Source organism: Dermacentor silvarum, chromosome 2, assembly GCF_013339745.2.
Source record: "Dermacentor silvarum isolate Dsil-2018 chromosome 2, BIME_Dsil_1.4, whole genome shotgun sequence".
Lineage (NCBI taxonomy): Eukaryota > Metazoa > Arthropoda > Arachnida > Ixodida > Ixodidae > Dermacentor > Dermacentor silvarum.
This window is the reverse complement of record NC_051155.1, coordinates 182,409,205-182,430,964: the sequence shown is the minus strand read 5'-3', so window position 1 is coordinate 182,430,964 and position 21,760 is coordinate 182,409,205. Positions and strand designations below refer to the sequence as shown.

The 21,760-nt window shown below is 47.9% G+C and overlaps 2 protein-coding genes across 2 annotated transcripts in view; one reads left to right on the top strand and one right to left on the bottom strand.

Moving 5' to 3' along the window:
- Window positions 1-5,981, top strand: part of LOC119442244 (blastula protease 10) — a 61,741-nt gene extending 55,760 nt beyond the window's left edge. Inside the window, exons 8-10 of the mRNA XM_037707046.2 lie at window positions 593-747; window positions 2,147-2,283; window positions 5,720-5,981. Coding sequence (XP_037562974.2) covers window positions 593-747; window positions 2,147-2,283; window positions 5,720-5,802 — 375 coding nt within the window. The 3' untranslated portion in view covers window positions 5,803-5,981. The remainder of the gene's footprint in view (window positions 1-592; window positions 748-2,146; window positions 2,284-5,719) is intronic.
- LOC119442243 (uncharacterized) overlaps window positions 1-21,760 on the bottom strand; it is a 110,810-nt gene that overhangs the window by 41,312 nt on the left and 47,738 nt on the right. The gene's annotated exons all lie outside the window — the stretch shown is intronic.

Here is a 21,760-nt window from a genome sequence, read left to right as displayed (position 1 = left end):
GTTCGTTGAAGTCACGCGTCAGCCTGCTACCCGAAAAAAACTTTGTTTTAATGCGATTCTTTGGGCGGGAACAAACAGCGCTTAAGACGAGACGGCGCGAGACACCGTCCCGTCTTAAGCGCTGTTTCTTCTCGTTCTACTGATGCACCAACCAGCCAAGTTTAACGCACTGCTTAATTTCGATTCGCATACTTTCGGAACTCTACCCAATTTTGGGTACGTATGTTGGTCTGTATGTAAACTCTTTCACGCGAACTTGGGTAACTGGGAATGTGCCGTTCTTCAACCACAAAAGAAGAAGCTCGGCTGCAGTACACGCCTCATATATGGCACGTTTCGGCTGTGGCAATACGGTTAACCCTACATTGCTTCAATGCTAATCGCATTAACGTCGACATTCATCGTGAAATGGGTCCTGCCGAATTCTTCTTTTTTTTCTTATTTGCGTAAATTTCACCTGCCGCTGTGATGAAAACGAGAAGCGGGAGGGGGTCTTGCAGAACGGTCACGGGACCCTGACTTAGATTCGTAAAACGGGAGATGTTGCCAAAATCAGCATAAGAGCCTCTCTCTCGTAATCTGCTCGCCACAGGCACCCGTAGGCCAGGTACCGCGGCTGACATTCGAGGAATTCAGCATCGAGCCGCGGCTGGACCTGCCTGAAGAGCACCCGGGCAGCAGATACAACGGACAGTGCGCCCGCGAGCGCCTGGAGGTTCGCACGCGGGACCGTTACCACGGAAAGATGTGAGCGAACCCCACCCAGACCTTTCTTGGCCATGCATAAAATCAGTCGAGAATTCTTTGCGCCTAAGGAAGAGAAAGAGCGACAAAAAAAAATAAGAAACTTTATTTAAGCTTCAAAGTGAAGGTAAAATCGTATATAGACGTTTTGCCTGGGTTACAGGATGTGGCGTCGATGAAATGTGGTTTCTATATACTTCTTTGCATTTGGTGCTTTTAATTCGTTTGACGGGATTCGTGTATTAGCCATCCAATGCATGCCATACTGCATTCGGTACTTATTTCAAATGTGCCTGCGGAATTTGACCCATTTTGTGCTTAAGTTCCACATGGTTTAACCCTCTATGTCATAACGTGTTCTGAATGCATTTTTACCGTCTTCTCAAAGCAATTTAAGATTGAGAATACCCTTTCCTCTGGACGTTGTTGACGAGGAATAGTAATATTAACAATAATAAAAATAATAACAATAACAACCAGCAGGCGTTCACAGTTGACACGGCCATCTTCCGAACAACAATTGCTTTGCGATGAACGCAACGACACCCTCGCCCACTACAGCACTGCATGTTAATTGCAGCCTCTGAAATACGTGTGCAGACGCCACCGATTGTAGAGTATGTGTGACTCAAATTACCAAAAGCAAATATGGGGGAAAAGTAACGCAGTGGATATAGCGAGTCCCGCTTCGAAGTGCACGTTGCAACAGGGATACGAGTTCAAACTCCGGTGGCGGATAAAAGTTCGTTTTAAGCGCACAAGCACTTATTTGGTCATCCTTCCACGCGTTTTGCATATCTTCGGCAACACTTTGTTGCTCAAAATGTCGCTTTATGTAAGATGATTTGCCGGCGCTTGGATTTCTACAGCGTGAGTAATTCATTGTTCCTAGGTCAATATGACTCAACTCACTACGGCGTGAGCAGTGCGGTGGTGGGGCAAAGTTCTTTTTTCGTTGCTCAATGGCCACTCTGAAGTTGAGGATGGCGAGGTTGCCTGACGACGACACGATAAACATGGAGACTTAGAGATGCCGATTAATCCATTGTAAGCGTAACGGAAAGGACGGACGGCCACGGCAAACAATGTCAGCTGATGTCGGAGGTACGCAAGTGTGTTCCGTGCAGACGCACGCTCCTCTTGTCAATTTAAATTTGGGTACGCACGTGTAGTGGGTAGCGCACAGACACGGCAAATTCATTAACACATTTTTAGCATGCGCACAGTTATAAGTAACTGCGCACACGTTTCAGGCGTAGCGTGTACGACGGACACGCTAACGCGGGACAATTGCCTGTGTGAATCGCATTGTTCAATGCTGCTCATGCCATCCTTATGTTTTGATGCTGTTAGAAAAAAAATGACAGTGGGCTATTATACGCCGTGTGCATCGTTGATGCAGGTACTGTGGCAACGAGATCAAGCCCAACGAGACGCTGACGGCGCAGACATCTGAAATGGTGCTCATCCTGGGAGCCAAGAGGACTAACACGGGAAAGGGATTCAGGGCGCATGTTGACTTCATCGACAAGGCTTCCGGTAATGCATGTTTGTAGGTGTTTCATGGGCGCGATGGCACGCTTTATAGGAGCTGAAGCAAAGTAATAAAACAGATGGGGACAGCGTCGGTGACAATATACGAGCAGACGACGTACGCGGAGCACCAACCCCTTCTACGCGGAGTGTGGCACGCCAGAAATTATCTCTGTTATCTCGCATTAAAATTATCTCTGCATGCATGTTATAAGATGAAGTGGTGGATGCTTGAACTACGCATACCGTTAGTCATGCGCGTGTCCCACTAAAGCTTACTCTAACGGTGTCTGTACGAGCTCGTAGGCGAAGTAATTTAAAAAAAATTACTTGACCTTCAAGAAAGCGAACCGGGCCCGGGTTTCAACGTACTTATAACGCCAGCCTCGGCAAGTACCAAAGGCTCTTTGATTGGCAGAAAAGCGGAATTGTTTTTTTTTTTCCCTCCAATACTGCTAATCATGATTTTCCTTTGTAACGCAACTTATTCCCTTGTACTGAAATAACTTGTGCTCAATACAAGCGTACATACTTTGATGTGGTTGTTTTCCTGAAACATTCCTTCAAAATAAACGTTCAGTTGGTAGACGGCGCTCGTGTCGCGTGATACTCCCATAGCAATTGTGCAATTCTCATGCTGAAAAGTTAATGATGGATAAAGACGCTTATAATAAATCTGTCCACTGCTTCGCACAAGGTTAAAGAAATTACACGATGTCCTTCCCTCAATTTTCTCACGCTGAAATATACCTTGTAAACACAGGTGTTACTCACCCAGGGCGCACACATTAAACGGCGAGTATACTGTCGCGGCACAAGTTTGCAGAATAGGGATTAAATAACTGGTTTTCACTGAATGACCGGTGTCCGACTCTTTTGTTTCCCACTTTGAATAATAGCAATAATATATCTTTCGACGGCCAACGTCCTGCGTAAACCACGTATGTTTCTTGTTTTTTTTTTTCCCTCGCTGTTGCACATGAAGCGCGCAAAATACTGTCTTTGCGACACACAAATTTATCCTCTAATCACAGTCAATTATGAAACAAGAAATCAATAAATATGCAAATCTCACACACTGTGAGAATCAATGCTATGCAAAGCATCTTGGTCGTGACTGGCTATCTAGCATCGCTTGGGATTCTGCAATATGTTACCGGGAGGGGGGTATTCTGTAAGAGTCCACCTAGTGGACTGTCCACTTCGGCTGTCGCCGTAAGCTCCCGCTTCGCGAGCGCGAAGACTGGCTGACACCTTCGCGCTCGTGAAGCAAGAGCCAATGGCGACAGCCGAAGTGGACAGTCCACTATATAGGTGGGCTTTTACAGAATACCCCCCCCCCCCCCCCCCAGATGACGCAACAAGTTCGTTTAGAGCGAGCAAATGTGTATGTGACGACAAAGGCAAGGCGACGGCACGACGACGACGAAGACAGTTTTACAATCGCTCGATGACAACAGCGATGACACGCCCATGATTTGTACTGGGTAAATTGATCAAATCCCGAAGGCTGTATAACGTCACATTGCGTCTCAAAAGCGCTAGCCGCCACGAGGGGTAAATGGGAGAATCCGGGGCACTCTATAGCACAAGGAAAGGAAATCGTTGCTACGCGACGTGACTGAAACCCGCACCAACTGTCTGAAACCCCTATAGCTTGTACGGTTTTACGTCTGTGGCCTGAAGAGTGTAGCATTTAACGATTGCGCTGAGAGACCTTAGTACAAATCCCACATTTTGGTGCTTTGGGGCGTCTGAAGGTTTACAGGCTTGCTTGCTTGCTTGATCCTCATGCTGTGGTCAGTGTGGTGGAGCGCACGGTAAGGACAGCACTCTTCTCCCGCCGCCCTCTCCCCCTGTGGCGGCTGCGGCAGATGGAGGACTCCGGCGACGAGAGGAGGAGGATGGTAGCTGCCTTCCACGCTGGAGCTGTAAATTCGTCTGGCTACTGCTAACAGCCAAGGGCTCTGTGACCGCCTGACCCAAGGCGCTGAGCCATGCTCCCTAAAGGATTGCAGCAAATAGCGCCTCTTTCTTTTCACAATCACTCTCTTTCTCTCGCCGCCGAAGACAAAACAAATACGATACGCTTATATGTACAGCTAGCTACCTGTACTACCGCTGCAGATGTGCTGGTTAACGGCTCTGTTCTCTGTGTAATTACGCAAAGATACAACGAACGCTACCTAAATATCCTCGTTGCAGCAAATTTACGCCTTAAAGCGCATTATTCATCTTATAAAGTGAACAGCTTTCTTGAAACGTTCGGGATATTCGCTTACATTGACGATCATCATTAATAGTTTTAGGTACGTTTTTTGTTTTTTTTTTTTTTTGCTTTCTTCTTTTTTCATTGAATCCATGACGTCACCGCGACACACTTGCTCAGAACAAAACCGGCTGCGGCGCGGAGGATACCCCGGCGACGACGCAGAAAACCCGGGAAGTAGCTAAAAATTTGTTTTCTGTCTTTGTATTAAGAAAGACAAAAAAACAACTCTTTCTAAACATTTCCCCTATCACTGCACAGAGGATAACAATGGTGAAGGCAGTGCATCCGACAGAAACGCAACAGTGCGAGCTGTGAATAGTTTCTGAGAGCTTTTCAACGTGTCGCAATTCTTTTCGGCGTTTCCTGAAAACAAACCATCATGTTTAGATAGCACCTGTATTACTAGAACTGCTGTATCAAATGGAGCGCCACGACTGTGACAGACCTGGAAAAAAACATGGAGGGGGGGGGGGGGGGGGGGGACGCACCAGACGCACTTATTAGTACCGTGTTCGAGCAGGTAGTACACGTGGAAACGTGTTCTCCTCAAGCGTAATGAAAGAAAACAAAGATTGTCATAAAATTTATTCGAGCCGTTGTTCATGCATTTAATTGCACAAAAAAAAAATCCACGGACGTCTTTATATTATCACTCGGGGGAGATGAAATGCGATATAATTTGGGGAGGATTCTATCAAACTATGATCTCTCACCAGACATTCGCATTGAGCCAAACCGTAAAATTTCCGTGAAACACACTGCGATAGATTTTGTCCACGAAGAATTCCACGAAAATTTCAGTCAGGATATTTTTTTCGGTGAGCAGTGTTTTTAGAGTAACCTTTAAGAGAACCACAGCCCACACATACACTGCAGGCGTGGCCGAAGTCATTTTCCACGAGCCGAAGATTGAATTAATTTGTAGCCAACGCTAACTGTGAATGATCATTGCTTATCCTCGGAAGCGAGACGACAACGTCGCTCTTTCACGCAACGCTTTCCTAATCGCCTGTGCCCGCTTCCTCCTCAACCATTGCCCTATACTTCCTCGTCGCCTCCACGTGCATCTCCGCCCCTCTCTCAGTCTCAGCTGTTTAACTCGAATTCCCTTGAACGATTCGTACAATATTTCACTAAAATTGAGTTCGATTTTTCTTCTAATCCACGCAGGTCTGGGCGAGATCGCGAACGCTATCGCCAACGTCATCGGCACGGCGCAGGACTTCGTCGAGGCGCAGATGAGCGGAAGATGACAGATGCAGGGACAACCCGCACATTCGCTCTTGGCGCGATATGTACAATGCTCGCTCGGGAACAATGAACGGGCTCAGAGAGTCAGTGTCTATTTTGGATACCTATTAGTTTACACGATCACCGATGACATTTGGTAAAACGAATTTGATTTCGCCACAATAAAAGCGGATAATTCTAATGCCGTCGTAAACAGTGGAGTACCAACTATATATATATATATATATATATATATATATATATATATATATATATATATATATATTGTAAAGGAGACACAGACAGCACCCGTTCCTGGGCCAGCTGTTCTATATTCTCCTTCGTCGTGGTCTTCCCCTGGCGCCCGGTGTCGGAGCGCCGGAGCCCAAGTGCATGTTTTCATCTTCACACTCGGCCACGCTGCAAGTTTCCGGCATGGTTTGCAAACACGCCACTTAAAATGGAAGCAACATGTTGAGTCGTCGTTGGTGAGCCGTCCAGCCTGCAACCATCTTCTCTGGCGGGCGTCACTGGCTGTTGCGCGCTGGTCGCAGGTCTTGCCGACGATTATCCTGCCGCTCATCATTGGAAATTTCCGCCGAAGTTGAAGAGATTCCCTCCAAGGATGTTCCGCTGACCACTATGGGTGGTGCGACCGCGACCAGTCCTCCCCGCCTCTTCTCAGACCTTCGAAGACCATCACAGGAACAGCTGGAGAGGTTGTGAATGGACAGCAATGCCCTGAATGACTGGAGGGCACAGTCGGAGCCACTCCGAAGCGGAGTTGTGCTTGCCACATGGCTGGAACCAGTAGCAACTGACTGTAGCGGGCCATGCCGGCCTCGCTTCTCGTCAGGTCTGCCGGGACTGTTGTCCGCAAAAGAGAACGACGACACATTGTACGAGAACGTAGACCGGAACCCCCTGACACCACCACCACGACTGTTGGAACCACGAGGTGGCGGTGCTGGCCGCTGCTGAACACCAGAAGATGCCGAAGTGCTGCCACCACTCCCCTGGTGCGGTGGTGGCCTTGGGCAACAGGCATGGCGCAATGAAGGCTGTCCTGCGATGCCTCCTCAGCGACCTGTCACAACCGACACTCCGGAAGACGAGGACGAGGATGGCACCGGGTGGAGGGGGCCTGCACGCGGCTGCTGCTGCAGCCCAGAGAGGAGTAGGACAGGGCTGCGGATCCTGTCGGCTGCGCCATTGTAAAGGAGACACAGAGACAGCACCCGTTCCTGGGCCGGCTGTTCTATATTCTCCTTCGTCATGGTCTTCCCCTGGCGCCCGGTGTCGGAGCGCCCGAGCCCAAGTGCATGTTTTCATCTTCACAATATATATATATATATATATATATATATATATATAAACATCTAGGAAGAGGTATTTATAGTTGGCGTAACGTTATAATTACACTTCTTAAAAACAACCTTTCGGAGAAGGGTCTGTCTCTGGCCGAAACGTCGACAGTCAACAGTTTTTTTTTTTTCTAAACGGCATCACCTTTTCAATTATAAACGATATAATAAATATCGATATAATAATAAATATAATATAATATAAATATAATATAATAATAAATATAATAAATATAAATATAATATAATAAATATCGATATATATAATAAATATTTCGATATAATAATTATCGGTAGTTTAAGCAGACTCTATACATGTATATCAAAGACATGGGACCGCCCCCCCCCCCCTCGCGTGTGCGTGTGCTTGTGAAGAAATTAAGAAAAAAATGTCACAGTTTCGCCCTAAGGGCGAAGCAATGAATGCGATAGCAACACAGCAATGTCATACGAAGTAAGGTGAGCGGCTTTGGTAGCAATATGAATTGTAGTAAACATGAGCTGATTAAGTGAGCAGGTGTGCTGCGGCGTAAGTAGACCGACATGAAGAGAGACTCGATGACCACGAGAAGGCGCGTGTGAAACGGTGGTGTTGATGAGAAGCGTTTCCCGTGGGCAGCGCGTGCGAAGGGACACACCTGTAGCGCTGCACTGCAGATCCGGGCAGCATTGCATGTGTAGCGTGCGTTGGAAAATGTGGCCCGACTATTACTAACTGAATGAACAAGCGTGGTGTGAGCGCGCACAAACAAACATGAATAGATCACACTGAATGACTGCAGACGACTGTCAAAACGCTGGCAGCAAGCGCATACGCCGCAGCGGGCGAAGGTACGTGCGGTCTATCGCTTCAACGGAAACTGAGCGGCGAATGCACGGCGCATAAAGGTCAGAGCCGTGTGGAGATAAGCGACGGTGCGAGCGAGCGACGAGCACGGTTGTTGGCAGAGTAGAAGTGCGCCCCCCCCCCCCCCTCCGCTCCCTCCGGCGCTGGCTTCCCGCTTCCTTGCTTGCGCGTTCACGGAGTGCGTTCGCTCTCCGGGATAGCGCGCGTCCCCGCACGCTTCCGCTCGGGCATACGGCGCGCGGCGAAGATTTTATCTATAGGGAACCTCACGGCGACGCCGACGGCAGAAATCCGGTTGAAGTGTCCATATAATTGCTATCGCAACAAAAGTAAAGTAAGCTCAGTAAATACAGTAAGTACGACAGGTACAGTGGGCGTTTGGAGCAACGGTCTCTCATCGCGCCACTGAATGGACCAGTCTTCGAAAACGCATCATTGAGACCACCCGTCCGATTGGAGAAGACATCATTAATTGTTAATTTCCGTTAAGCGTAGATGGCGTCGTCCTCATCGGGGCGAAGTGCGTTTCACAAGTCAAGGACGGCTATACGCGTGAAAATGCACGTGTGACCAGGCTATACCTACTCCCATAGCAATTGCTTGTTCGCTGCGTCTTTGAGCTAGAAAACTTAAATACGCGCAAAAACGCGTAAGGCTTTTTTTTTTTTTTTTCGAAGCTTTCGTCGCCCTGCTCCCTCACACGAGAGGGCTGCATTTCCTGCGGCAAGTGCATAGGCCGCTGTCTCTTCTGCTGTGTGCGAGCGTGCAGCCATCATTTGCCTTTACGTAAACAGGTACGGAATATTTCACCGCACAGCATAGATATGGCATGTGTACGCATTTTAAGTAGCGCGTGCAACTCATTTCTGCTTCACTTACGCCGGTGCAAACAGGAAGCGGCCTTGCACCTCACAGAATCTCGACTGATTGGTGTACTAGTGATGCAGGAATGAACTCCGGTCTTGTTCAGTGCATAGTGCACATAATCAATATCTCAGGACGCGTGAACTCCGACGAGAACTGTCAGCGCCTACTACAAGAGTTTACTTACGCTCTACTGCGCATAGCAGTAATTCATGCTTGTCGGCTGTCTATTTCGTGCATTCTGTTGCGAGTCGGTGGAATTTCACTGCTGTCATCAACCCCTTCATGTGTACATTGCTGGTTTGGGATTCCACAACACAACAGCAACTACCAGCCTTCCGTAATTGCTGGTTTGGGATTCAACAACACAACAATAATTACCAGCCTTCCGTAGGGGGGCAATCGCAAACAAGAGACGTTTCTCGCGCAGACTAAGCCTACGTTCACACATGGGAAGCGGCAAGCGGGCGGAAAGGCCAAAGCGGCCGGAAAATTTTTTTCCGCACCTGTCCAAGTTGTTGACATTTGTTTTGCTACCGCCGCGGCCGCCGCTGCCGTTTTCGTCCAGATCGATCTAGTCTGCGTACGTTTGTCGGTGTGGTGGCGCTCATTATCGCATTATTTCGAGCGGTATGTTCATTCTTTGACCCACGTACCGTCATCAAAAGTGATAATTTTACGCAACTTCGCGTGTCATCTACGACCTTCGGTAAATTCCTCGTTGGCGTTCCGTAATTCTCCTCACACGGGCGCGGTATAGCGCAGAGTCACAGGTTGGTGCCTAGGCGTGATAATATTTCTTTAATAGCTTTTATTTACAAGTTGTAATAACATTTCATCATTTCGTATTGTCGGCGCCTCCAGGACACCACAGCTAAAACCCGGGCTGGCCCTTGTGTTTGGGCTCGCCAAAGCCTGCGCGTCCTACGCGAGACCTACGTGAGACCTACGCTCCCAATCTATCGTCGCGACGAGAAATGCACCCCGCGACTTCTGCAACATACCGTACACGTGCGAGGAGAATTATGGAGCGCCAACGAGGAATCTGCCTAACTATTGTCTGCCATGGAAGTGAAAGAAGAAATGGCTTTTATACTTCTACCTACTTGTTTTCTAGAAATGGACAATGAATAAACGGAAGATGCGGACACCTCGGAAACGGCGGTGGTGGGTTCGCCTGACTTTGCAAAAGCGCGAGAAGTTAGGTCACGCCAAGGCTTCGTTGCCGCACCTCCGATCGCGCGACGTTGAATACTATCGCGAGTATTGCTGACAGTACGTTTTAGTACCACTCTTGTCGTAGAGCAAGGGCTGGTTCTTGATCGCGTCGATCAGCATTGCAGCCTACACTTTTGGTGCCATGTTCAATTTTATATATATATATATATATATATATATATATATATATATATATATATATACACGACCGGTTGTTTACATGCTAGTGCAGCTTCCAGTGAAGCAGAACGACTTTCCGCCGCGTTTCCGCTTCGCCATGGCGAAAAAATCAGCCCGAGACCAATTTGGCTTGCAGCCTGTTTTTCTGCCTGTTTTGCCGCCTAGGCGGGCGGATTTCTGCAATATTTTGCTGCTTCCGACGGCTTCTAGACCAAGTGTGAACGTAGCCTAAGATCCTGCGCGAGCGCGGCCTAACCGGCACCTGAAGGAAGCGGCGGAAATGTATACCGGAGATTTCGACCACTTGGGGTCTTTAACGTGCACCTAAATCTAAGTAAACGGGCCTCGAACGTTTTCGCCATCATCTAAAATGCGGCTGCCGCATTCGTTGCTTCATTTGTTGCGCATTTGTTGCTTCAGAATGCGGCCGCCACATTCTCGCCCAAAACTTCACAGAGTGTCAAAGCCTTGACAAACACCGTGAGTTTTTTCCATATGCAGGCATGATTCGCTGTAAATTACCAACCCAAAGGAAGCGCCCAGGAATGAAATTGTAATAGTAGCACCGGTTTCATGAATTATGTCAGCGCGAAGCGACGAGAACAAAAGGTGAGTAAGTGGGGGGGGGCTACGCCCCCCCCCCCCCCCTGGTACGTTTTTGATATATATATATATATATACATAACCTTTACTAACAGTTACACTGGAAACTTCCTGTGACCTCGAAAGATTGTTCACTGGAGTGACGAGCTTATATGAGTGTTTGCAAGACCTCAGAGTAGGAGACAACTAAGTTTTACAGCCTGAGTCCCCTCGCATCGCCAAGAGACTGGCTTCTCTTGGTTGAGCCATGCGACAAGCGGTTTCAGTTAAACACGTTAGGGAGATACATGTGTTTTGTGCGTATTAAGTCGCACAAGTACACATCTATGAAAAAGCAATGTAACGCCTTGTAAAAGATTTAATAGAAAAGATACAATCAAGAAATCTTTTCCTGACGAAAGGTCAGTTATTGAGAAGATAAGACTTTACATACATAAACATTAAACGATATATAACAATTTCTGACCACAACTTATGGCTAGAATTATTAGCGTAAGTATAATGTGATTCCATAACGCCATAGTTTCATTACATGTCAAAGCATGCCTTATGCCACTGGTTTCGTTTATTTTCCGGAGGCAGAACAAAGGATTATAGAGTAAAAATTATCAGGTGCCCAAATAAATAAACATAATAACAAATAAATAAGACAGCGGTATCTCGAAAGCGCGAAAGGACTCGATAGCAAATATAGGAACAACGTGGATTGTTATTGAGAGGCAAATACAGCATACGACAAATAAAAATTAATAAGGAATATGCACAGATAGACTAGGGAGTTTTACAAATAGCGCAACCACGCGTCTTTTCTTACCCAAATGCCCTCACTCTGCTTGCGCTGTTCTGGACCCCATTTTCGTTCCGTTTAACTTTTTGCGTTGTTTTCTAAGCCAGGTAGTTTGCTTTGACGTGTAAGTTGGTGCCTTTTTCTCTCCTATTAAAGACATCAGTTCGTTGTCTGATGCGATGATTTCAACATCATTGAAAAAAGGGCATTTGATCTGGAAATGGAGTCGTCGGAAATCTTATTCAAATTTAATTTGGCGGGACAGTTCTTTGTCTGCGTGAAAAAATTGCCAGATGGTTCAAACAGGCGTGTCCAGTCGTCGACCGCAAGTTCATTTTCAGTCACTGAAGGCAAGAAAAGGACCTCTCAAAAAAATTAAATTATGTGGTTTTACGTGCCAAAACCACGATCTGATTATGAGGCACGCCGTAGTGGGGGACTCCGGAAATTTGGACCACTGGGGGTTCTTTAACGTGCACCTAAATCTAAGTACACGGGTGTTTTCGCATTTCACCCCCATCGAAATGCGGCCGCCGTGGCAAAAGAACCTCTCAGATGTGGTCGACAAAACCGGTATGGACAACGCAATTTTTTTTAGCTTGGCCATTTCCGGCAAAAGGTTTCGCAGGTGTTCGCCCTTGCCCCCCGTAAACATGTGCACGACGTCCCCAAATGTGTGCAATGATGCCGACCTTTGCTGGCTTAAAATTTCAATCAGCATATATCTCTGTCAAAAATCAGGAGTCCTGGTTCAAGATCGTCACCGTAGAACTGTTATATATGCTTCGTCTTCCTTCCCTATGGCAAGCTGCTTAATGTGGGACTTATGCTGCCACATATCAGGTGGATACCTGTTGTTTAACGAAGACAGCACTGTGTCAAGTACTTCATAGAACCTCTGGCGGTACATGTCACTCGCTGATGGAAACACGTGAGCTGAGGAACCTTCATAATAGCGGCGTGGGGTTTTCTTTCGCCTAGCGGCTAGAACACACGGGTCCTCAACTTCTACTTTTCCTGCCTCTGCCATACATATGTGGGACACGCGCTTCATTTTGAAGTTAATCTCCGCCGAGTTAAAGCTTGGGCCATCCGAGATGGCTGGGGTCTCTTCGCGTGCGCTGTCTCCCCGCGCGCCTAGTGTTATGTTTCCGCTGGTGCTTATACGGTGGAAATACGCTTCCTTTTCAGCGTCAGACGGGTCCTGGCGAAGTACCGATAAGCGAGGTGCTCACTATTGGTTTTGTCGTTGGTGCTCATGCTGTGTTTGTAGCCGATGCACATTGCCACATCCGCAGCCGCGGTAGAAGCGAGCTCGACGCCTGTTTTATATTTCTCCTTTTATTGCGACTACAATTGCATGTATCGACACCCCAGGCAAGTTTTCGCTGTCGTCGTCGCTGTGATATTCCGTATAAAGTCCAAAAGTCTTAAGAGTGAGCAACCTATACGCTGTGGATGGGAGAAAAAGCGCGTAACACTGAGCCGAAAAGGATGGCGGCTTGATCGACATTATCTTCCCACGCCATCAATATTCTAGTTGGAGGTTACGTGATCAAATGCGCGCATAGGGAGGAGAGCACGTGTCTTCTCATCTAGCCCTGCCGCAGCTGCAAATTACTGTGTGCGGTTGACGCTTACGCGGCCCGCGTGCCGTATTCAATTGTTGGTGATCATTGGGGGGTGCAATGATGGATGGATGGAAGGATGGATGGATGGATGTAAAACTTTAATGAACGTCCTGAGGTACGCGACTCAGCGCGCAGCGGGCCGCTCCCACATTGGGACAGTCAGGCCATGCCCGACCGCCGCATCGTGGGCCCTCTGGACGGCCCATAGTTGCGCCCCGGCATCGGGGCTCTTGATAGCGGAGAGCCACTTGTCCTCATTTATTTGTTCCGTGCCTCGTAACGAGGGGCAACGCCAGAGCATATGGTCTAAGCTAGCGAAGTCATTGCAGTGCCTGCAAGAACTACTGGCATAAGTGTCGGGATAAAGCTTGTGTAATAAAGCCGGGCTGGGATACGAGCCTGTTTGCAATAATCTGAGGGTCAATGCCTGCGCTCTATTTAACTTCTTGTGAGGAAGGGGAAAGTCTCTCCTGCCGAGATAAAAGTAATGCGTAATTTCATTGTATGTTGCCGGTTGATCTCTGTTCTCCACCACTCCTGGCCGGCCGGGGAGTTCTCCAAGGTCGCGGAAAGCGAGACCTCGCGCCTTGGAGTGGGCCAGCTCGTTGAGGTTTGTGGGGCCTCCCATGATGGATCCCATGTGAGCGGGGAACCACGTGAGAGTGTGGGTGGCAATGCTTTTACCGTCGAGGATGCGACAGGCTTCTTTACACACGGCGCCAACGCTGAAGGCGCGGATGGCTGCCCTGGAGTCGCTGAAGATGTTGGCATGTTTCTCGTCCAGGAGGGCCAAGGCAATGGCCACTTGCTCGGCCGCACATGACGAGGTGCTTCGTACCGAAGCTGCGTTAACGGTCGAACCCTTGTGGTTGATGGACACTACTGCGAAATTTTTGCTGTTGCCATATTGGGCCGCGTCAACGAAGCAGCTGCCGCCAGGGAGTTCTGTCGCCCGGCGTAGGAGCGCCACGGCCCTGGCCTTCCTTCTTTCCACGTTGCGCTGGGGATGCATATTGCGTGGGGCGGGGGATATGATGATGTGGTCTTTCTGCTCTTTCGGAAGGCCCTGGTAGGAGTCTTTGACTTTAGCCGCGGGGACGCCCATCTCTGTTAGGAGTCGTCTGCCCGCCGTGGTGCCGGAAAGTCTGATAATCTGTGCCCTTTCTTGTGCTTCTGCAATTTCTTCTAGTGTATTATGAATACCCAACTGCAGAAGTCGGTCGGTGCGTGTGTAGTTTGGTAGTCAGAGCGCGCTCTTGATCCCCCTCCTTATCATGGCCTTTAGTTTCTCTCGCTCGGCCCTCTTCCAGACGTGCATGGCCGCTACGTACGTGAAATGGCATAATGAGAAAGCGTGGACTAGCCTTATCAGATTCTCTTCACTCAGGCCTCTCCTTCTGTTAGCTACCCGCTTGATTGGACCGATGATGCTATCCGTCTTCTTTGCTAGTTTGTGAATGGTGATGCTATTTGTGCCCACCCCTTCGAGTGTCATTCCCAAGATTCTAATGGACGCGACTTTGGGAATCGGATCTCCGCACTTGATGTAGAGATTAATTTCGATTTCGGTGGGGGGTTTCCAGTTCTGTGGCTTGCGGCCCTTTCTAGTGGGGCTGTAGAGAAGGAGTTCCGATTTCTTTGGGGAGCACCGGAGTCCCGTGTCCGTTAGAAAGCGCTCTGTAGTGTCGACAGCTTCCTGGAGAGCGGCTTCGACTTGTCCGTCACTACCTCCCGCGCACCAGACAGTGATGTCGTCCGCGTAGATCGTGTGACCGATGCCCTGGATCTTGCCTAGGTATCTCGAGAGGTCGACCATTGCGATGTTGAAGAGGAGCGGTGAGATGAGTGACCCCTGGGGGGTGCCTCTTCCACTCAGCTCCGTTTTCTCTGATTCCAAATCTCCAGCCTTGAGGATGGCGCATCGTTTGCTCAAGAAAGACTTGACGAAGGCATGGAAGGAGGAGCCCAGGTCGAGTTTGGAGATGGCGTCGAGGACGAACTCGTGACGGATGTTATCAAAGGCCTTCTCCAGGTCCAAACCAAGGATGGCTCTCGTGTCCCGAGTGCAGCGTTCCAGGATTTGGACCTTGATAAGCTTCATGGCGTCCTGGGTGGAGAGGCCTGGCCTGAAACCTATCATGTTGTGAGGGAAAAGGTCGTTGGTCTCGATATACTCGGCAATTCTGTTATGGATGGCGTGTTCGGCCACCTTCCCTACACATGACGTCAGTGAGATGGGGCGGAGGTTGTCCAAGCGCGGCGGTTTACCGGGCTTTGGGATGAGTATGACCTTCGCCACTTTCCATTGTTCCGGTACAATTACCTCCTCCCAAATGCGATTTATCTCATTTGTGAGAAACTCGACTGATTCGTCCTCTAGGTTTCTGAGAGCCTTGTTGTTAATGTGATCAGGGCCGGGTGCCGACCTACCATTGAGGTCATGTAGGGCGCGGCGGATTTCACTGACTTGGAAAGGCTCGTCCAGCACGGAGTTCGGCTTTCCTTTGTATACTGGGTATGGCGCCTCATCGGCCACAGTTTTGAGTGGCAGGTACTTCTTAGCTAGCGTCTCCAGCACTTCTGCTTCCGAAGACGACTTCTTGGCTTCTCAAGAACAGGTGCGGCGTTTAAGTTCCCTAAGTGCAGCGCATGTTCAATCTCGCCAATCGTAAAAGGAAGGTCCGGAAATGGCGTCGAATAAGGCGTGTTCACCAAACTGCGCACGCGATCATGATGTGCGTCGTCCGTCGAGGGAGAATCAACAGAAATTTGTGCGGAAAGCAATAAACGGGCGGAGTCCAGTACACTGGACGTATACTGTCCGTTAGGTAAGGGGAGTGAGGGAAGCTGACTAATCAATTCTCGCCTATATTTTCTTTTTTTTTTCTGAGTCCTAGTAGAAGCTCTGATGCGCATGACTGCTACTGATACTGATTTCGAGTGAATCCGGCTTGGCCTCACTTCGGTTACTAAGTTATTTATATATATATATATATATATATATATATATATATATATATGACCTCTGCATGCACGTTGCGATGTTTCCATCCCCAATACATGTTGTAAATTATTACGAGTTTTGTTTTCATGAGTCGCTAGCATTTCCTACAGGAAAGAGAAGCAATGCTGAGACACATATCATTCACGTGTATTTCACAAACCGTTGATAAGACTTTGCCGAAGGGGTCACTGAAGTCTGCAGGTCTTTTTCCGTGTCAAAAAAGTGTGCAAAGCATTTTGTAGCGAGTTGAACATACAGCAACATATTGATTCTCTAGACATAGACTATCCATATCATTAGAAATAATTATTAGTTGGCTAGCTCTTTCTCTTTAAAAATATAATAAACTTTGTCCTGTGTACACATTGAAATATAATGTGTCTGTGAATGGTGTTCACACTGGAAATTTAAATAACATGTTGGAGTTAAAAAATACGGATGAGGGAGCCGCCGTTGGAGCTTCTAATGCGCTTGTTTTCCTATTGCCAGAATTTTCAGAAATAAAGCAAAATTATGAATAAAAGCCGTGCACGTCCGCGTCAACAATGATGCAGTGAGCTTTTAGCCAGAATAACATTGTAAGGGAAAATGTAGAGGCAACTCAAAAGTTGCCTCTACATTTGGTTTGGGTAACAGGACTCTGGTACTGACATTTTAGGAGCGGGGGGGGGGGGGGGGGGGGGGCTCGAACCCCGGAGCCCCCCCCCCGTAGTCGGCGCCTATGTGATAGGTGCTGACAACGATTCGTCGAAGGCGACGATTGTGACCAACTGCCCCGACTAGCAACCACTGAAACGCACGGTAAAAAGCCGCAGAAGCCTTGTCCGTGCTGGAGGACATTGTAACTCATTGTAAGTTAGGATCAGTTGTTTCTCAAAGTTGGCATCCGAGAGCTTCCCTCTCTTGATGGAGACTACGTCGCGTCCTTTACTGAGCAGACGTTCAGCCGGCACGCAGGACGGAATCCCCGTATTCCGTTGGATAAAGATCTTCGTGATCTTGGGGAACTTCACCAGCTTGCTGAGATCAGTTCCGGGACCATTTACCCTCTGTTGCACCTCGGTGGATGAAGGAGAGGCAACTGAAAAAATAAGTCGTCTTCATCACTTCCGTCACAGGTTGCTGGATTGTCATTGCCAAATGCTTCCAGCGCACGGAACTCTTCTTAAAGAAGGTGTAAGGTCGCAGCTCTTCACCGTTCCATCATCCAGGAGAGCTTGTACTTGGGATGGACCGCTGCTGCCAGGGCCAGATCGGGATCCTCTGGAACTTGAGAAAACATGTGTTCACAAAGGTTACAGGAATGGCACTGCTGGAAACATTTTACATGGAGGTACGAGTTATATATAAAAAAGGACAATCTGCGGTACGCACACATATGCGTCCCTGCGAGAGCATGAGAAGGGGAGAGATAATGAACGTTGTCAACTTAAACGAACGTTTAAGTTAAGCCCACTCATTTCAACTTGGCTGCATAATTCATTATATACAATGAAATAAACATGCGAAACCTGAATCCCGATACTTATAAAGATGAAGCTTACCTCTAGTTGCTTCCGCAGGTTTGATGAGGACGTCTTACTTGTAGAGCACTCTTTTCTGCAAATGCAGCACAACACCGTAATGTTTGCTGCTGTCGTCTTCAACATCGAAAAATATTCGTGGTAGGAAGGCCAAGGCAACGGTTGCTCTGTGTCAACAGACATGATTACTGGCGGCACTTTCCTTTGGGCACTCTGTGTCCCCCCTGCACACCGATGCCGCCAGGGGGGAGTGCAGCGCTGCCACTGCTAGTCACGTGGTAGCATAGACGTGCAATCCACCTCGCCTCCGTGGTATCCAGCACTTGGTCTCTCTCTTTTTTTTTTGAAAATTAAAGCTTGCATTGCTTCAATAGTGTCAGTGCCGTTGAAGGTGGATAGGATAGGAATACACTTTATTTGTACAACGGTTGTGGCCGTTGAAGGTGTGACCGCAAAAGCCTGTCGCGCAGAAGTCAACGAAAACGGCAGGAAATGCTAATAATTTCAAGCGAAGCTTGCAATGCCTCACATGTGTCGGCGACAGTGGTGGTGGTGTCAAGCTGAAAAGTGGGCCGATTCTGGCAATAGTGCAGAAAGGGTCCAAGCTCAGTGGCACATACCCTTGTCATGTGGGCTGATCCTGGTGATGTGCAGAAAGGGTCCAAGCTCAATGGCACATACCCCTGTAGGCTCGGGGACCTGTTATGTGCTCTTGAACTACCCTTGTCACATGTGGGATTCCAAGAGACAAAATCACCATCCCTTCCCCTGTTGAAAAAATGGGGGTAAGCGAAGCTTGTCGGATTCTAGTGTGAGGGCTTCCGAAGCCCGGGCGAAACGTCAGCAAAGAGCTGCGGACCCAGAGTTGCGGGAGCACGATGTTGAGGCTAAACATCAGCAAAAAGCTGCCGACCCAGAGTTTAGAGGAAACGAAGTGGGACGCCCGCGACAGCGTCACCTTGCCACAAGTTTGCTTACCCCATTTTCGCGACAGGGGAAGGGATTTTTTCTTGTTTCCGCTCGACTCAAGACGAAGGAAAAGTAATGAAATCGTCTTAAAGATTGACTTCCGACCTCGGTCTGCTGCAGCGACCTCCTCTCCTCAACTGCGAGGGAGCCGTGCTGTGTAAAGGTGGAGAGGATATGGGAAAGAAGTCCAAAAAGTGGAAAGCGCGAACTGTACGTCAGCCTTTAACGAGCGTTGCTTTGGATAATTTATTACAAAAAAGGAAGTAATTGTAACAGTATTTCCTGTTACAGTTAGTGTGTAATAAAGTATAACAGTGTTACAGTTACAAGTTCCTCTAACTTAAAAGTACCTAGTTACATTTACAAGTTACTGAAGAAAGTAACTACTAGTTACCAGTAACGCGTTACTAGTAACCAGTTAGTGCCCAAGACTGCTTACAAATAATTACTGAACCCTCACTTTTTTCCCCCTATTTTCATGCGTAAAAACACGTTCATAACTGGTTTCTGCGATGTCCTTGGTGAAGTAATTAACACACCTTGATTATATTAGGCGAAAATACGGGGTGTGTTTAGGTTGTGTGTAGGCTAAGTTCAAAGCACGGAGTAAGATAAACAGGAGCGCCGACTTCGCTGCCGCGCAACGCATTCGCTCGGGACAAACCGTGCAACGCAAATTATACATCGCGTAGCGCCATCTGTCGAGGCGCGTGGAAAACACTCGACATATTGCTTCCATGTGCGCATGCGCTGAGTGGCGGAGACCGGTGGCGACCAGCGGCGATGGCGGCGCAGAACCGGCAGCGCGGCACGCGTAGAGCGTGTCGTCTGCGACAAACGTGGACCCTCGGCCGTCTCAATTTGACAGCAATCAAACACAAAAAAATATATGTGCACAAATAATAAAAGCGCAAATAAACACGCGGTAGCGCTTTTATGCACGCATACGAAACATATTTAGATGTCTTTAGAGGAAACAGACGATAAATGATGCTGTACAAAAAGACACAACAGAAGTACTTGTTTTTCACTCGCTCTACGTCTGCGCGGAAGCGAAGGTGCGAAATTTTGGTCTTCCTTGCTTTGTTTACCATGTGTGCAGTATGTTTATTCATGCCGGACAGAACAAGGTATCGATACTTGTGCGTGAAGAGACTGAGCAACAGGACAGTGTTTTGTTCCCGGCTGTAAATCTGGTTATGGCAAAGGACGCGAGAAGTTTTTGCTCTTCGCTTCGCCATCTGATCTTCAACTACTGCACCAGTGGCGTCAAAAAATTCCTGAAATAAGCGAGCGCTTAAAGCAATGGACAAAATATGTAGGAGACACTTCGATAAGCAGCTTATTTTTGATAGTTACTTCAGCAAAGACAAAGGCGATGTCCTACTAGATGTAAAGAAAGTGCCTCGACTTCGAAGCGGAGCCGTTCCTTCAATTTGTTTAGGGAATCCTGGCGTAGCTCAATGATGCTGAATGCCAGGATGAACCAGAAGACACCAATGCGGAAGGACCAGAGGAGCCCAATTTAAATTTGTCTACAACTACACACAGTGCAGGTGCCTTTTCTTGTCCAGAGACATGCCCTAATGTAGAGAGACAGAAAGCGTAAGAAAGATAAGGAGGTTAGCCAGTGTAAATACCGGCTGGCTACCCTGTGAAATCTCAGCCTTGCCTTCGAGATGATTCCCCCAGTTATGCAGACACATAATCAGAGCTTCTCTTGTGAAATAATGAGCAGGAAACACTGGCAGGAATTCCTAATTAATATGTTTAATGAGAATGTGGAGATGCTGCTCGCAAGAGAACCGGGCGACACGAAAAGCACCGCGAGAAACAAAGAAGCAAGCGAAGCATCTTAGCACTTGATGCGTGCTCAGATAAAAAAGAGTGATAAACATTAGAACTTCTTTTCGTTGTCGTCTGTCATTGCTTGAGACCACCCGAACTGCCGTTATATCGCCTTACCATTTGCTATAGCTTTTCTTTCCGTCTTAGTTTCCATAGTTAGTTTATTTTCTGTTCCTGTGCCTTGTAAAGTTCCATGTAGGCCACCTGACAAATGCCCTGCATTTGGCCTGTATAAAATAAATTAAATAAAATGATACATGACTTGTTTCTCCTGCTAACGTCACTCCGTGAACGGCAAGAGCTATGCGCGCTACAGGCATCAGGGCGTGCGCGGAGCAGCTGACAAGCAGGTGCCGCGAGAGAGCCCGTGCGCCTTTGCTCCAGACGAGCGGAGTCGGCACTCCTGTCTTATCTTACTCCGTGGTTCAAAGTGAGGGGCCAACTTACGACAATAACTGTAGTAGGGTAGGTAATATTGCCACAGGGATGAGAGTAGCCAAAAGGGATAGGAAATTATATTTACAAAATATATACAGAGAGAGGCAGCTGCAGGCAAGATGGCAGAACAACAACACGAGCGCTACTCTGATCGTCGTCTTCAACGTCTTTCTGGCGCATTCTTCCATGCTCGGGCAGGATGCGTGCTTCAGTGCGCGGGAATAGTGCGTAACAATATTGATTAATGATTAATCGATTAAATGTATCCCGCGAACCGATTAACAGTCATCGATGTCCACCTTTCATTTAATCGACTTAATTGACTAGACCTGTTCAATGAATTGTTTTCGAGTTTGACAGGAGTGGCAAGAAAATTTTGAGATCGTACTGGAACGGCGGCACACGAGCATTGACAGTGTGGAAAAAGTCGAAAGCGCGAACTGTTTGTCGGCCTTTATTACAGCCTATAGTAATACGGAAAAGACAGGAAGAGAGTGGTGTGGATCAGAGAGCAAACGGGAATAGCCAATATTCTAGCTGACATTAAGAGAAAGAAATGGAGCTGGGCAGGCCATGTAATGCGTAGGATGGATACCGAGAAGGGAAGCGCAGTTGAGGACGGCAGAAAACTAGGAGGGCTGATGAAGTTAGGAAATTTGCAGGAGCAAGTTGGAATCAGCTAGCGCAAGACAGGGGTAATTGGAG